Source organism: Carcharhinus amblyrhynchos, chromosome 4, assembly GCF_965287045.1.
Source record: "Carcharhinus amblyrhynchos chromosome 4, sCarAmb.v2.hapA, whole genome shotgun sequence".
Lineage (NCBI taxonomy): Eukaryota > Metazoa > Chordata > Chondrichthyes > Carcharhiniformes > Carcharhinidae > Carcharhinus > Carcharhinus amblyrhynchos.
In genome coordinates this window covers 89463260-89480323 of record NC_137327.1, presented here as the reverse complement: position 1 = coordinate 89480323, position 17064 = coordinate 89463260, and the positions used below count along the sequence as shown (strand labels likewise).

Here is a 17064-nt window from a genome sequence, read left to right as displayed (position 1 = left end):
AATCACAATTTGGATGTTTTCACCAGGGTAACACCAAAAGCTACCCTGAAAAAGTGAAAACAATTAAAAGCTTTTTTTAACTTCTGTGTAATTGTTCTAGATGTACCCCCCCCAAGTAGTTCTCATCGCTATGTTCCCCCAAAGATCATGTCTCTCCCTGTTGCAGTCCAGTAGCATGCCATGATTTGATAATGATGCCACACAATCAAGTGGCACAGTATGATTATTTCCACTCTGTGTATGGGTTTTTTCCTGCTCGAGCATCCACCTATTTGGATAAACGTGATTGTGATACTCTGCCTTTTAAGAAATTTATTTTAATCACGTCTCTTGTAAGGGTTATGCTTAAAAGTCAGTTCTGTTTTATACGGTGCCAATTTGTCTGAGCAGCAGGGAGCTCAAATGTTGAGAATGCAGAATAACGATTAATCTTTGCTAGTGGTGTGTTTGTTTAAATAGTTAATGCATTTTTGTTTACTTAGGTTTCCCTTGGGCTTTCAGAATAGGAGGTTGATTAGGTTGATAGAATCATGTGATTAATAGGAGGAACTAAGCTTGAAGGAAAGTGTGTTTTAGTTTCATTTTTAAAATATCAAGAGCAATTGCTGCCGAGAGCTGTTCAAAAGATGCGGCTCGCGCCCTCTCTCCCTCTCTCCCTCTCTCCCTCTCTCCCTCTCTCCCTCTCTCCCTCTCTCCCTCTCTCCCTCTCTCCCTCTCTCCCTCTCTCCCTCTCTCCCTCTCTCCCTCTCTCCCTCTCTCCCTCTCTCCCTCTCTCCCTCTGTTTCTCTCCAGAGCTGTTTAAAAAGCTCTAGGATTGTTAATAAGTACACGCATGTAGATTAATAGAATCCCGATAGTGCAGAGAGAGACTATTAATCCCATCAAGCCTGCATTGACTCTCTAACCTAGTATTTCACCCAGGCCCTTTTGCCCATCCTATCACACTCATTTACCATGGCTAATCCATCTAACCTAGTCATCTTGGGATACTAAGGGGCAATTTAACATGGCTAATCAACCTAACCCAGCACACCTTTGGACTGTGAGATGAAACCAGAGCATCGGAGGAAACCCACACAAGCATGGGGAGAACATGCGAATTCCACACTAACAGTCACTCAAAGCTGGAATCAAACCCAGGTCTCTGCTACTATGAAGCAACAGTGCTTGCCATTGTACCACCCTACTTAAGTGCACATGTGCACATTGCAGTCCAATTTTTTAGGAACCATTCCAATACAGTGGTCGTATTCTGATGGCATATTTAGTCTTGGATATTTTAAGGGCAAATTTCTTCTATTAGACTAGTTTTTTACTAACACCAAATTCCCTGGCAGCACAGCCATTTGACGAGTTAGCAAAAACTCATTAGCTTGAAAGTAGCTTATCTCTTCTGCTTTGCTGGAGGATCCATTTCAGTTCATATTGTACATGGTCTGCTCTCTGTAGGCATGTTTTAAACTTGTGTACGTTTTTTTTTCGTGACATGACCTTGATCTAATATGCCAGCTAAGGCAATTTTTAAAGAAACATTTCTGGGGTTGCCATTGCATTTCGTAGCTGAAAAGCGGGTGTTGGCTATTATGCTGAGTGTGATCTCTTTAAGGGGATGATCATGTGTGGACTATGTGATCGGGCCAGGCCCTATGGATCAGAGGTGCAGGAAACTGGGTCAATTGTGAGAGGGGGTGCGGGTGTTGAGACTGGGAGGATCTTGGTTGGAGCCAAGGAGGATAAAAAAGTAGACCTGTGTACGTGGGGTTCTGTGAAACCTTTACCATGTAAGTAGTTTTTATAATTCGATAAACCTTTTTCATTATTGGAGCCATGTTGAGTTGCCTCCAATCTTTTACACTTGAGTTTGTCCCCTTTCTCTTGTCAGGTCTTACTCAGCTACTTATTGTCATGTCAAGGCCCAGTGCATAGATAGATGAATATTCAGCATCTTTGGGGCACAATTCTGTTATTCAGTTTGAATGTATGTTGACCTAAGAAATGCCCAAGATGAGAACATTTCAACATTGACCTTCAGGGTATTTAATTTCCTCCTGTAGAGTGGACTCAAATCATCACAAAGTACCTTTGGGAACAGCTGCAGAAGATTGCTGAGTCCTATCGACTGATGTCTACGCAGAATTGTGGGACACCAGTACAGCCCACAGTGCCTGAAGTGGAGCAGGCCATGAAACAGTGGGAATATAATGAAAAACTGGCTCTTTATATGTTTCAGGTTAGATGTGAATATTATATATGTATAAGTAAAGTCAGTGAGAGAACTGTGTAAGTTTCTTTTAGCAGGACAGCAGTACTAATTAGAAGTGAGAATGGTGTAACACTAAATGTTAAGGAATTTAAAAATATTCAAGAAGTGTATGAGTGAACTGCAACAATTTTTCATTCCTATCTGGCAAAAAAGGCATCCAAACTATGGCTTACAAGGGAAATTAGAAATAGCCATAGATCCAAGGACGAGATACAAATTGGCCAAAAAAAAAAGACCTGAGGATTGGGAGCAGTTTAGAATTCCGCAAAAGAGCACTAAGGGTTTGATTAAAAAAGGGGAAAATTGAGTACAAGAATGAGCTTGTGGGGAACATAAAAAGTTTCTAAAGGTTCTTGAAGCGAGAAAGATTGAAGAGGGCAAATGTAGGTCCACTGCAGTGAGAAACAGTAGAATTTATAATGGGGAACAAAGAAATGGTTGACCAATTAAAGTAAGAAGTCTCACAACACCAGCTTAAAGTCCAACCGGTTTATTTGGTAGCACAAGCCACAAGCTTTCAGAGCGCTGCTCCTTCATCAGGTGAGTGCAAGTTCTGTTCACAGTGCAGAAGTGGACAGTGTCAGCATAGATTTATGAAAGAGAAATCATGCGTGACATATCTACTGGAATTCTTTGAGGATGTAACTATTAGAGTTGATGAGGGCGAGCTAGTTGATGTGGTTTGTTTGGATTTTCAGAGCGCTTTCAATACAGTCCCATTTAAGAGATTAGAATGTAAAATTAAAGAGGTTGGCATAGAGGAAACAATAAGAGTAACTGGATCACTTTTTGAATGGCAGGTAGTGATTAGTAGAGCACCACAGTGATCAGTGTTAGGACCGTAGCTTTTCACTATATACGTATTAATGATTAGATGAGGGAACTAAGTGCAATTTCCAAATTTGCAGGTGTTACAAAGCTGGGTGGGAGGGTGAGCAGTGAGTAGGATGCAGAGATATTTAATATCTTGGACAAGCTGAATGAGTGAGTAAATGCATGGCAGATGTAATATAATGTGGATGAATGTGAGGTTGCCCACTTTGCTGGCAAAAACAGGAAGGTAGATTATTATCGGAATGGCTATAAATTGAGAGAGGAGAATATGCAACGTACATCAGTTGCTGAAGACAAGCATGCAGGTGCAGCAGGTGGTAAAGAAGGCAAATGTTATGTTGTCCTCCATAGTGAGAGGATTCAAGTACAAGAGCAGAGATGTCTTGCTCCACTATACAGGATTCTGGTGAGGCCACATTTGGAATATTGTGTGCAGTTTTGGTCTCCTTATCTGAGGAAGGACGTTCTTGCTACAGAGGGAATGCAGCGAAAGTTTACCATACTGATTTCTGGGTTGCTCATAAAAACCTAGAAAATCCTAACAGAACAAGACAGCGTATTTGCAGGAAGGATGATCCTGGTAGCAGAGGAGTCCAGAATCAGGGGTCATATGAGGAGCAATCTCTTCACCTGGAGAGTGGTAAGCCTGTGACGTTGCATATTTTCAAGAAGGGTGTGCGGGAAGGGCAGCATCAAGCTATTGAGTTAGATGATCAGCCATGATCCAACTGAATGATGGAGCAGGCTTGAAGGGCTGAATGGCTCACTCCCATTCCTACTTTCCGTTTCTAATAAGATCTATGTTTGTTTATATGACATAATGAAATGCTTCCTTCTCTTCAAAGACCATAACTTTCAATTCCTACTCTGAAAGTTTTGCAATTGAATTCAACAAGTTATGAAATTTAAGGGTTAGTGCCACAGGAAAAAGACAATACCACCTGGTCTGGCCTATGTGTAACCCTAGTCCACAGTATGTGAATGATTCATGATGACCAATTAAAAGAATTAATTAGCAAGCCAGTTGCCGTATTTTAGGAAGGTATGGGTCAACAATGCACACAGTTTTCTCGCAGTGCCACTTTCTAATTTTTTTTTAACTAGATCATGTGCTGCAGACCTGGAGAGGGTCTTAATTTTGCAACCTTTCAACTTTGACGCTAGTCCTATTAAATGAAGCAAGCTGACCTTGATATAAAATGGAAAAGGTTTATTTATATACCCCCGATTTTTCTCATTTTGGCTACAGGATGGAATGCTCGACAGACACGAGTTCCTGACCTGGGTTCTTGAATGCTTTGAGAAAATCCGGCCAGGAGAGGATGAACTTCTTAAGTTATTGCTTCCACTGATGTTACAGGTGGGTAAATTCCTGTATATATCTGTTGCAGTTAGCAATTGGAGCATTACTTATTAAAATAAATTCATTTAACTTAGTTGAAATATTCAGCTTTTATTTCTGAGCAAGGGTTAAAAGCGTGCTATCACAAGGCTTAATCTAGTTTCTAATTGCCATGATACCACAGTGAATCAACATTTAACCCAATGTGTTTTAAAATTATATCAGTACATTTTCTTGTGCGATGCTCCTAATTTGTCATCTGATTTGGTTAACCACCAGGATTACACAGCTCTAGGCAGACGACATCTATAATTATATGATTGGGCACTTCATAATTCAACAATTGCTACATGAAAATTTTAAGCATTCAACATCAGACTGAAATTCCAGTGACAATGCTATTATTACTGTTGCATTTATCAATTTACAAATCCAAGTGTGCCTCTAGTGTGTTATCATACATTAATCTGTATAGATCTAATATGATATTAATATGCAATATGGTTTATAACTTTGTAATTTTTCCGTTTTTCTACTCTTGTGTAGTACTCTGGGGAGTTTGTGCAATCTGCGTATCTGTCGAGACGCTTGGCTTACTTCTGTACCCGACGTCTCTCCATATTGCTTGGGGATAGTGGTAACAATGCAGTAACGGGAGGACACCAGTCCCATGTGATGGCAGCACCTACAGGAAATGCCTTGCCTCCAACTCCAACACCACCAACCAATGGAGCTAGCCAGCCTCAATCTCCATTCATGGATTTTTATATTTGTCCGCAGCACCGTCCAGTTGTGTTTGGATTAAGTTGCATGCTTCAGGTAGGTCCAAAATGAAGTCTCCTTTATCTTGTCTTTAATTGGGCAAATGCCAAATTGTCATTATCTTTTCAAAATGAAACAAAATAAACTTCTTCAATAGGTGGAAAAATGATGATTTTTCATTAAACTTAATAGTCTTCGTTACTTTTATTAATTCTTTCATGGCATTGCTGCCAATCCGTAATTGCCACCTTTTCAACGGCAATGAGCCACCACCTTGAACAACTGCAATCCATGTGATGGAGGTGTAGATTTTTATCCAGTGACACTGAAGGAATGGTGATATAGTTCTGAGTTAGGAACTTGCAGGTGATGGTGTTCCCATGTATCTGCTGCCCTTCTGCTAGGTGTTCAAGGTCGCACATTTTGCAAGTGCTGGCAAAGGAAACTTGACAGGTTGTTGCAATGCATCGTGTAGATAGTATACGCTGCTGCCACTGTGTATTGGTAATAGAGGGAGTGAATATTTAAAGTGATAGACGTGGTAACACCTAAGCAGGCTGATTTGTCCTGATGGTGTTGAGCTGCATATGTCCAGGCGAGCATTCCATCACACTCTTGATTTGTGCCATAAGAAATTAATTACTTGCCGCAGAATTCTGAGTCTCTGATCTGATCTTTAGCCACAGTATTTATGTGACTGGTCCAGTTCAATTCCTTGTCAGTGGCAACCCCTAGGATGTTGCTAGTGGGGTTTCAGTGATGATGCCATTAAGCAGGCTTAACTAACCTTTTCATGTGAAGCGCAACATTTCATTTTTGTTCATCATGTAAGCGGCCGATGAGCAAGTTTTGGCAAAATAAGGTTTGGGACAACATTGAACACAAATTTAAAAAAAAAGTTGAGTTCTGAAGAAGAAGAACTTGCTGAACAAAAAAACTGTCAAAGCAATAAATTAATATTTAAAAATTAGTAATTAATGAAGATCATTAGAGCTAGAGGGCCTGTCTCCCTGTCTCCGCCCTGGCCTCCGGTGCTTTCGCTCTCGCGAAGATAGCAGGGCTTAGGATACCGCCCTGAGGGTAGTATTACCATGCATATTACAATATTCCCCTTCTGATTGAAAGAGACTTCCCCCTTCCAAAAATTATAAATATCTACCATACATGTTAATCTTTCATTTCATTATGTAAGTTTATAGGATTGGTGAATCTGAGAGTCTCTCAAGTATAGAAGTAATCTGGTGGTGCACCCAGATTTTGTAACGTTAACCTTGTCTCAAAGTTTCTTACTAACAATGATCTATGAGATAATTATTGGTTGCATTTGGGATCTAGTCATCAATGCAACAGGAGGACTGCATGCTGATTATAGAACATAGAACAGTACAGTACAGGCCCTTTGGCCCTTGATGTTGTGCTGAGTTTTGTCCGCAACCAAGATCAAACTATCCCACTCCCTATCATTCTGGTGTGCTCCATGTGCCTATCCAATAACTGCTTGAAAGTTCCTGAAGTGTCCGACTCCACTATTATAGCAGGCAGTCCATTCCACACCCCAACCACTCTGAGTAAAGAACCCACCTCAGACATCCCTCCTATATCTCCCACCATGAACCTTGTACATCCACCTGAGAAAATAGTCTCTCAAAGTCCACCCTATCTATCCCCCTCTATTAAGTCACTTCTCATCCTCCTCCACCCTAAAGAGAAAAGCCCTAGCTCCCTCAACCTTTCCTCATAAGACCTACCCTCCAAACCAGGCAGCATCCTGGTAAATCTCCTCTGCACTCTCTCCAGTGCTTCCACATCCTCCTTGTAGTGAGGTGACTTGAACTGCACACAGTACTCCAAATGTGGCCTCACCAAGTTCCTGTACAGTTGCAGCATAACCCCACAGCTCTTAAACTCAAACCCCCTGTTAATAAACGCAGTTGATGAATACGAAAGATTGAGGAATTGGAGTGCAAATGATTTGTTTTTCTTTATAATATACGTAATTGAGCTGCAGTTTGTGTGCTTTTGTACACTTCTAATGATTCTGTCTTTCTTCATTTTGTCTAGTTCAATTTATTTTGTCATGTAAGTAGATGCTGCACTTGCATGGTAGGCAGACTTGCATTATCCAGCAAGTATAATGTTTAAGCTCCCTTGAAACTCAGTTCACTGTTAGGTTGTTAACTGAGGTGACAAAAGCTGTTTCTGAGGTTGATCTGTGTGACGTCTGCCTCATTCTATGGATTGTCACTAGTGTGAGGGCACAGCATGCTGGTACAGCCTACAGTTGCTGGGCCTTCGGTCTCCACAGCGCAGAACATTTGTAATACTCAGGCTTGATTATACTTGCGCTATAAGACGATGAAAATTGCACATGGAATTAGTGAATTGTTGTTTGCTGAAACCTTCACAGCAGAATGTTTTGCTGTTGTCTTTCATGTCTGTAGATACATGCTTTTGGAATTTGAGGTAGTGTGTTGGCACTTGCCCATGTTTCAATCTTAGCCAATAACAAGTGGTTGCCAACTTCTTTGGGGCCGATAATTAGAATCCTGGCAAATACTTTGGATAGTATAATGGTATCTATGTTTTACACAAGATTGATGGTGCAAAATCTATGTATCATCACGCACATCATTGTGATTCTTTGGTTTGTCAGTTATCTCGGATATGTTTCTGGCGGGATACTGGATGATCAGTCTTGTTTGAAGGTACCTGTTGTGTACAATCCAGTTGGATCAGTGCATGGTTTTTTGAAACTGCATCAGCCTTTGCTCTAGTGCACTGCCACTATCATTTGGCTTTTCTGCCTTGCAGGTTTGACAGAAAGCAGAGCACTTCCTTGGTTCATGCAGAAAACCGTATGTGTTTCTAGTGAGTGCATCACCAGTTGAGGTTGTAATTAGGACTTGTAAGCTTCTCTGACCTGTGAAGATTGCTTCAAATTTGCATCCATCTTTGAGTAGCTCACCTATGCTCTACATCTTGGGCTTGTCCAGCAGATTTTGCCAGAATGCTCCATGGGAATGGATGCAATCACGAACTTAGTAATTCTGTTTTCTAGCTCCGTGTTTGAAAAATCACAATGTATTCTTTTGTCTGCACTTGCTGACGAAGTGACCTATGGATTTTGCAAGCTGTTGTTGAAATGACATGACCTTCCATTGATGAAAATGAAAGATTAACTTGATTTTGAGCCAATGCAGCCAGATCACCACCAATCTCGGTGTGCCTTCATTCCCAATTTGTAAGGTGAATTTTTATGGTTTGCTTGTCTGATTCAGACACACCTGAATCAAGAAACTATAGCTCTGTTTGCTGTCTAAATATTTTGAATTCCGATAATAAGTCAACTGCATCAAGTTCAAACTTGGAGATTTTGTGGCAATTTTCACAATATCCCTTCGAGCTTCCTCCTTGTTTTATTCAAACTATTGATTCGCAACCCATGAAGCCACCTGTTTATAATCATAATCTTCACTGGCTCTATTTTTATGATCGCTTTATGTTTTTTTTTGTTTGATTTTTCCCTCACTGTGTCGATCCATCCCACAGCCTAGTCACTTGCCCTTCCTGACAGAGGGAACCTGGTGCTAATCCACTCGAGGCACTGTCCCACTCATGGAACTGACTGGCTATGTGCACAATCACACCATGAGGGGAGGGATTTGTATGCTTACCAGCTGTTTGAATACTAGAGTGATAGAGGTTTACAACATGTAAACAGGCCCTTTGGCCCAACTTGTCTGTGCCATCCAGTTTTTACCATTAAGCTGTTCTCAAATGCCCACTTTTAATAGAACATAGAACATTACAGCGTAGAACAAGCCCTTCGGCCCACGATGTTGCGCCAACCAATTAAAAAAGCAATGACCCTCTAACCTAAACCAATCCCTTTCCATCCATAAACCTATCCATGGATCTCTTAAATGCCCCCAAACTAGGCGCATCTACAACTGCAGCAGGCAGGGCATTCCAATCCCTCACCACCCTCTGGGTAAAGAACCTACCTCTGACATCCGTCCTATATCTACCACCCCTTAATTTAAAGCTATGCCCCCTCGTGCTAGCTTTCTCCATCCGAGGAAAAAGGCTATCACTGTCCACCCTATCTAAACCTCTAATCATCTTATATGTTTCAATAAGGTCCCCTCTTAGCTGCTGCCTTTCTAACAAAAACAACCCCAAATCCCTCGGTCTCTCCTCATAGGACCTTCCCTCCATACCAGGCAACATCCTGGTAAACCTCCTCTGCACCCTCTCCAATGCCTCCACATCCTTCCTATAATGTGGGGACCAGAACTGCACGCGATACTCCAAGTGCGGACGCACCAGAGTTTTGTACAGTTGCAACATGACATTGCGGTTCCTAAATTCAATCCCCCTACCAATAAACGCCAAGACACCGTATGCCTTCCTAACTACCTTATCTACTTGATTCCCAACTTTCAGGGATCTATGTACACATACGCCTAGATCTCTCTGTTCATCAACACTATTCAGAGTCCTACCGTTAGCCCTATACTCTACACATCTGTTATTCCTGCCAAAGTGAATTACCTCACACTTTTCCGCATTAAACTCTGTCTGCCACCTCTCGGCCCAGCTCTGCAACTTGTCCAAGTCTCTCTGTAAACTATGACACCCCTCTTCACTATCTACCACTCCTCCGACTTTGGTGTCATCAGCAAATTTACTGATCCACCCAACTATACCCTCATCCTGATCATTTATAAAAATTACAAACAGCAGTGGCCCCAAAACAGATCCCTAAGGCACACCACTTGTAACCGAACTCCATGACGAATACTTTCCATCAACCACCACCCTCTGTCTCCTATCTGCTAGCCAATTCCTGATCTTAACTAAATCACCCCCAATCCCATACATCTGCATTTTCTGCAGAAGCCTTCCATGGTGAACCTTATCAAACGCCTTACTAAAGTCCATATATACCACGTCAACTGCCTTACCCCCATCCACCTCTTTGGTCACTTCCTCAAAAAACTCAATAAAGTTAGTAAGGCACGACCTACCCTTCACAAAACCGTGCTGACTATCTCCAATCAATTCATTACTCTCTAAATAACTAAGTCCTATCTGTAATAATTTTTTCTAAAACTTTGCCCACAACAGAAGTAAGACTCACCGGTCTATAATTCCCGGGGAAGTCTCTGTTCCCCTTCTTAAACAATGGGACAACGTTTGCTATCCTCCAATCCTCTGGCACTATACCTGTGACCAACGACGACCTGAAGTTCAGAGCCAGAGGCTCTGCAATCGCCTCTCTTGCCTCCCAGAGAATCCTAGGGTAAATCCTATCCGGCCCAGGGGACTTATCTATTTTCAAACCCTCAAGAATATCTAGCACATCCTCCTTATCAACTGCAGTACTATCCAGTTTACAACCCTGTAACCCAGTGTTCTCCACAGCTAAATTTATGTCTCCCTGCGTGAATACCGAAGAGAAATATTGGTTCAATGCCTCTCCAATCTCTTCCGGTTCCACACATAACTTCCCACTGCTGTCTCTAACTGGCCCTAATCTTGCCCTAACCAATCTTCTGTTGTTAACATATCTATAGAACGCCTTAGGATTCTCCTTAATCCTATCAGCCAAAGTCTTCTCGTGTCCTCTTTTAGCTCTTCTTAACTCACTCTTTAACTCCCTCCTAGCCAATCTGAAGCTTTCCAGTGCACTACCTGAGCCCTCAAGTCTCATCCTGACATAAGCCTCCTTTTTCCTTTTAACCAGCGAAACAACTTTTTTAGTGCACCACGGTTCCCTTGCTCGACCATTTCCTCCTTGCCTCACAGGGACGTACGTATCAAGGACTCGCAGTAGCTGCTCCTTGAAAAAACTCCACATTTCGGACGTTCCCAGCCCCTGTAGTCTCGTAGTCCAACCTATGCTTCCTAATTCTCTCCTAATAGCCTCATAATTACCCTTCCCCCAGCTAAATCTACTGTCCCGAGGTTCATGCCTATCCCTTTCCATCACTAAGGTGAACGTAACCGAATTGTGGTCACTATCACCAAAATGCACACCAACTTCCAAGTCTAACACCTGGTCTGGCTCATTTCCCAGCACCAAATCCAATATAGCCTCACCTCTAGTTGGTCTGTCTACATACTGAGTCAAAAAACCTTCCTGCACGCTTTGTGCAAAAACTGACTCCTCTAATGAACTAGAGCTGTAGCTATTCCAATCAATATTAGTAAAGTTAAAGTCCCCCATAACAATTACCCTATTACTTTCACTCCTATCCAGGATCGCCTCCACAATCCTTTCCTCAACTTCTCTAGAACTTTTAGGAGGTCTCAACAGGGTGACCTCTCCTCTCTATTTCTAATCTCAGCCCATACTACCTCAACAGACAGGTCCTCATCAAACTTCTTCTCTGACACTGTGATACAATCCTTGACTAATAATGCTACCCCTCCCCCTCTTCTACTACCTCCTCTACTCCGACTGAAGCATTTGAACCCCGGAATCGGCAACAACCATTCCTGCCCCTGCTCTATCCATGTCTCTGAAATGGCCACAACATCAAAGTTCCAGGTACTGATCCACACTGCAAGTTCATCCACCTTATTGCGAATACTCCTCGCATTAAAGTATACGCATTTCAAACCATACTCTGCTCCACCCCCACGATGCCGTGCATTGCAGTCCCCATCTATGCCCCCCTCACTTTCATCCCTGCTACTCAGGATCCCACCCCCCCCACTGAATCAGTTTAAACCCCCCTGCATAGCCTTTGCAAATTTTCCCCCCAAGATATTGGTTCCCCTCTGATTCAGGTGTAGACCATCACTCTTGTAGAGGTCCCACCTTCCCCAGAATGAGCCCCAATTGTTCAAGAACCTGAACCCCTCCCTCCTGCACCATCCCCTCAGCCACAAGTTCAAACTTTCCCTCTCTCTGTCCCGCTCTAAACTATCCCGTGGCGCAGGCAAGAGTCCTGAGATAACCACTCTGTCTGACTTGGCCTTAAGTTTCCACCCCAACTCCATAAATTTCTGCTTAATATCCCCTTCCCTTATCCTCCCTATGTCATGCGTCCCCACATGAACTATGACTTGGGGCTGACTCCCCTCTCCCCTAAGAGTCCGGAACACCCTCTCTGAAACATCCCGGACCCCAGCCCCTGGGAGGCAACACACCAGCCCTGAGTTCCTACCATTACTGCTGACTCTCCTATCTGTCCCCCTAACTATGGAGTCCCCAATCACCAGGCCCAATCTTTTACTTCCCCTACCCACCTGAGCCTTCACAACAGGCTCACCTCCAGAGACCTGCTCCCTTTGGCTATCTCCAGTTGATTCCTCCTCAACTGTAGCCTCCAGGACAGAAAACTTATTTTGGAGGGGAACAGCCCTAGGGGATTGTCTCCCCAGTTGTTTCTTACCCCTCTTCCTAGCAGTTACCCAAGACTCATTTTTAGGAGTGACTATCTCCTTGTAACTCCTATCAATGTCCGCCTCAACCTCCCGAATTATCCGGAGTTCCTCCAATTCCAGCTCCAGCTCCAGCTCCAGCTCCTTAACACAGTCCTCCAGAAGCTGCAAGCGTACACACTTCCTGCAGGTAAAATCAGCAGAAACACTACTGGTGTCCCTCACCACGTACATACTGCAGGAGGTGCAGCTTACTGCCTGAACTGCCATCTCTGAAACAATTTCCAGGAGGGAAAAAAAACTTCCCACACGTTTATTATTAGGTTAGAGGAGGGGGGAGGGTGGGATTCTCTACCTGTGTAGGGGATCGGGTATCCTCTCTGTACCAATTTATAGGGTCAGAGAGACGCAAAAAAAAACTACAAATACCGGTAAGCCTCCTAGTGACTACTTCCGGTTTCTAACTAATTTAAAAAAAGAGAAAAAAAACACCGTTGCTCGCAATTTTAACTAGAAATGAAAAGTTAAAATTTAAAAAAGAAAATTTACCTCAATCGCGACCTCCACACACACCCAAAAATCGCTGCCTCTCCCCTTTTGGCACATATCTTCATTTACCAATCTTACCCATGTAACTATCTAAACACATTTTAGAAGACAAAATTGTACCCGCTTTTACTACTGCCTCTGGCAGCTTGTTCCAGATGCTCACGTCTGTGAAAAAAAAACGCCCCCCCGGAGCTTTTTGTATCTCTCCCCTCACACCTTAAACCTATGCCCTCTAGTTTTAGACTCCTTTATCTTTGGGAAAAGATACTGACTATCTACCATGTCTATGCTCCTCGTTATTTTATAGACCTCTATAAAATCAACCTAAACTGCCTCCGCTCCACGGAGAAAAATTCCAGTCTATCCAGCCTCTCCTTATAACACAAACAATCAAATCCTGATAACATCCTAATTAATCTTTTCTGCATTTTTTAATTAGTAATATCCTATTCTATAATAGAGCAGAACTGTACATAATATTCCAAATGTGGCCTTACAACAATGTAACTTCAACAAGACATCCCAACTCTGTATTCGATGTTCTGAGCAATGAAACCAAGCATGTCAAATGTCTCCTTCACCACCCTGACTCCACTTTCAAGGGGCTATGAACCTGTACCCCTAGATCTTTGTTCTATAACTTTTCCCAATGCCCTACCATTAATTGAGCAAGCCCTGCCCTGCTTTGATCTACCAAAATGTGTCACCTCACATTTGCCTAAATTAAACTCCATCTGCCATTCACCAGCCCACTGGCCCAATTGATCGAAATCCCATTGCAATCCTAGATAACAATCTTCATGTCCACCATATCACCAGTATTGGTGTCATCCACAGACTTACCATGCCTTCTAAATTCTCATTCAAATCACTAATATAAATGACAAATAACAGTGGACCTAACACCGATCCCTATGGCACACTGCTGGTCACTGCGTTCAACTGCATTGACCTCATCTACCTTCTTGGTCACCCGTTCGAAAAATTCAATCAAATTCTTAAGACATGATTTTCCACTTGCAAAGCTATGCTGACTCTCTATCAGATGTGCCTCTCTAAATGCCAGTAGATCCTGTCTCTCATAATATCTTCTAACAGCTTGTCATACAGACGTTAAGCCCACCTGTCTGTAGTTCCCAGGTTTTTCCCTGCAGCCCTTCTTAAACAATATTTGCCACCCTCCAGTCTTCAGGTGCCTCACCTGTGGCTGTCGATGATTCAAATACGTCTGCTCGGGGACCTGCAATTTCCTCACTAGCTTCCCACAAAGTCCTGGGATACACTTCATCAGGTTCTGGGGATTTATCTCCCTTGATGCATTTTGAGACTTCTGGCACCATTTCCTCAGTAATGATGTACACTCCTCAAGATATCACTATTTATTTCCCCAAATTCCCTAACATCCATGCCTTTCTCAATAGTAAATGCCAAAGAGAAATATTCATTTAGGATCTCGTGCATCTTTTTTGGGTCTACAGTAGATGATTTTGTTAATCCTTAAAAGACCCTATTCTCTCTCTAGTTTCTCTTTTGCCTTTTATGTATTTGTAGAAGCTCTATGGATTCTTCTTTGCCTTATCTGTCAAAGCAATCTTGTGTCCCCTTTTTGCCCTCTTGATTTCTCTGTTAACTCTACTTCTACACCCTCTATATTCCTCAAGGGATCAAATCAACCTCAGCTGTCTATGCATATCATATGCTTCCTCCTTCTTGACCAGGGCCTCAATATCCCCAGTCATCCAGGATTTTCTACTTCTAATAGCCTTGCCCTTCACTCAAAGGAATATACTTATCCTGAACCCTGTTTAACATGCTTTTGAAAGCCTCCCACTTAACAGGCATCCCTTTGCCTGTCAACAGACCCCACCCCCCCCCCCAATCAACTTTTGAAAGTTCCTGTCTAATATCATCAAAATTGGCCTTGCCCCAAATTAGAATTTTAACTTTTGGGCCAGACCTACCATTCTTCATAGCTATCTTAAAATTAATGTAATTATGGTGACTTCCCAAAGTGATCCCTCACTAACACTTTGTTAGTAAGTAACTGCCTTTCCTTATTTCCCAAGGGGAGGTCAAGTTTTGCTCCTGTCTCGTCGGACTATCCACATACTGAATGAGAAATTTCTCTTGAATACACTCAACTGTGTGTTGGTCACTTCTATCAGTACTGTCATGTCAGGTAGGTTGGTGAAGATGAGAACAAGTTGATTTTTTTTTTCCCTCTTGATTCTCTCACTAGCTGCAGCTGGAAGCTATGTTATCTGGACTCAGCCAACTTGGTCGGAAGTGGTATTATGGCGTGAATCTCGGAAATGAACTTTGAAGCTCCCCAACCAGAGTACATTCATAGGAACGTGGGAACAGGAATAGGCCATTCAGCCCATCAAGCCTCCTCCACCATTCAATACAATCATGACTGATCATGCACTTCAATGTCCTTTTCCCATACATTTCCATAACCTTTTTTGTTATTGGTGTTTAGAAGTCTGCCAATCTTTGCTATAAACTTACTTAATAACTGAGCATCCACAGCTGTCTCGGCATTCAAAATTGACTACCCTTAGGTAAAAATGATTTTCCTCATTTTGGCCCTTAGTGGTTTCCACCTTACTTTGAATTTGTGTTAGTTGGGAAACATTTGCATTTACTCTGTCTATCCCTTTAAGTATTTTATAGGTTCTGATGAGATCACCTTTTATTCTTCAAAACTGTAGAGAATATCTTTTAATTTAGCCCTGCTATCCCGTGAACAAGTCTGCCAAACCCCCCTTGCACTCTTGCTATGGCAGTAATGTCTGCCTTAAGGAAAGGGAGCCAACTATACACTATACTCCAGGTGTAGTCTAATCAAAGAATGTGTACAGTTGAAAAAGACCTACTCTTGTACTTAAATTCTCATGTAATAAAGGCTGACATAACAATAGCCTCCCTAATTGCTTGCTGTACCTGTATGTTAGCATTCACTGACTTACTAACAAGGACACCAAATCCCTTTCTATATCTACACTTTCTAATCTCTCTCCATTTAAGAACTACTCTGCACAGTTGTTCCTCCCACCAAAGTGGATAACCTCCTCATTTTTCTGCACTATAGTCCATCTGCCATATTCTTGCCCACTCACTAAGTCTGTCCAAATCCCCCTGAAGCTGCTTTGCATCTTCCTCAACACATTCCCACTAGCTTTGTGTCCCCCTCAAACTTGGAAATAATATATTTGGTCCCTGCATTCAAATCATTGATATATATTTGGGCACTTGGGATCCAAGCACTGATCCTTGAGGTATCTCACTAGTCTCAGCCTGCTAATGTGAGAATGATCTGTTTATTCCTATTCTCTCTCTTCTGTGCCTATTAACCAATCCTTAACCATACTAGTGTATTACCTTCTAATCCATATACTTTGATTTCGCTAACCAACCTCCTGCGGGGATCTTCTGAAAATCCAATTGCATTTGCATCCAATTGCAACTACATTCACTGAATCCCCTTATGTTTTTGGTCCTGCTACCTTTCAGAATCAATCAGTACACAAGTAGACACAGACAGTGATTAACATTGCAACTGTCCTTTATTGCTGCAGCAGTCAGGCTAATAAGAAAAGTAATTCCTGAGATCCCATAATTCACTGGCTTGCAAAGTATGACAAGCCAGACAGGACATTCAGTACATAACATATTTCTCCTCCTTTACTGGAAATGTTGTTTAACAAAACAATTTCTGAATTAAGGAAAGAGCATAACAGCCTCAAAAAAGAGGACTGATTTACCTTAGCTATAAGTCAAACACTCAGAACATTATCTTTCCCGGTGGTGATCTTACAGAGTAATGTGCATTGCATGCTGGCAACAATTTAGGACTTGTAGCTGCATCGGAAATTGGGACCAATGCTGGTAAAAGTGAGACAACTTTAATTTCAGT

The 17064-nt window shown here is 42.2% G+C and overlaps 1 protein-coding gene across 1 annotated transcript in view; it reads left to right on the top strand.

Moving 5' to 3' along the window:
• The window catches only part of med12 (mediator complex subunit 12), a 181741-nt gene that overhangs the window by 33832 nt on the left and 130845 nt on the right, over positions 1–17064 (top strand). The window contains exons 5-7 of the mRNA XM_080187507.1: positions 2055–2230; positions 4347–4457; positions 4986–5258. Coding sequence (XP_080043633.1) covers positions 2055–2230; positions 4347–4457; positions 4986–5258 — 560 coding nt within the window. The remainder of the gene's footprint in view (positions 1–2054; positions 2231–4346; positions 4458–4985; positions 5259–17064) is intronic.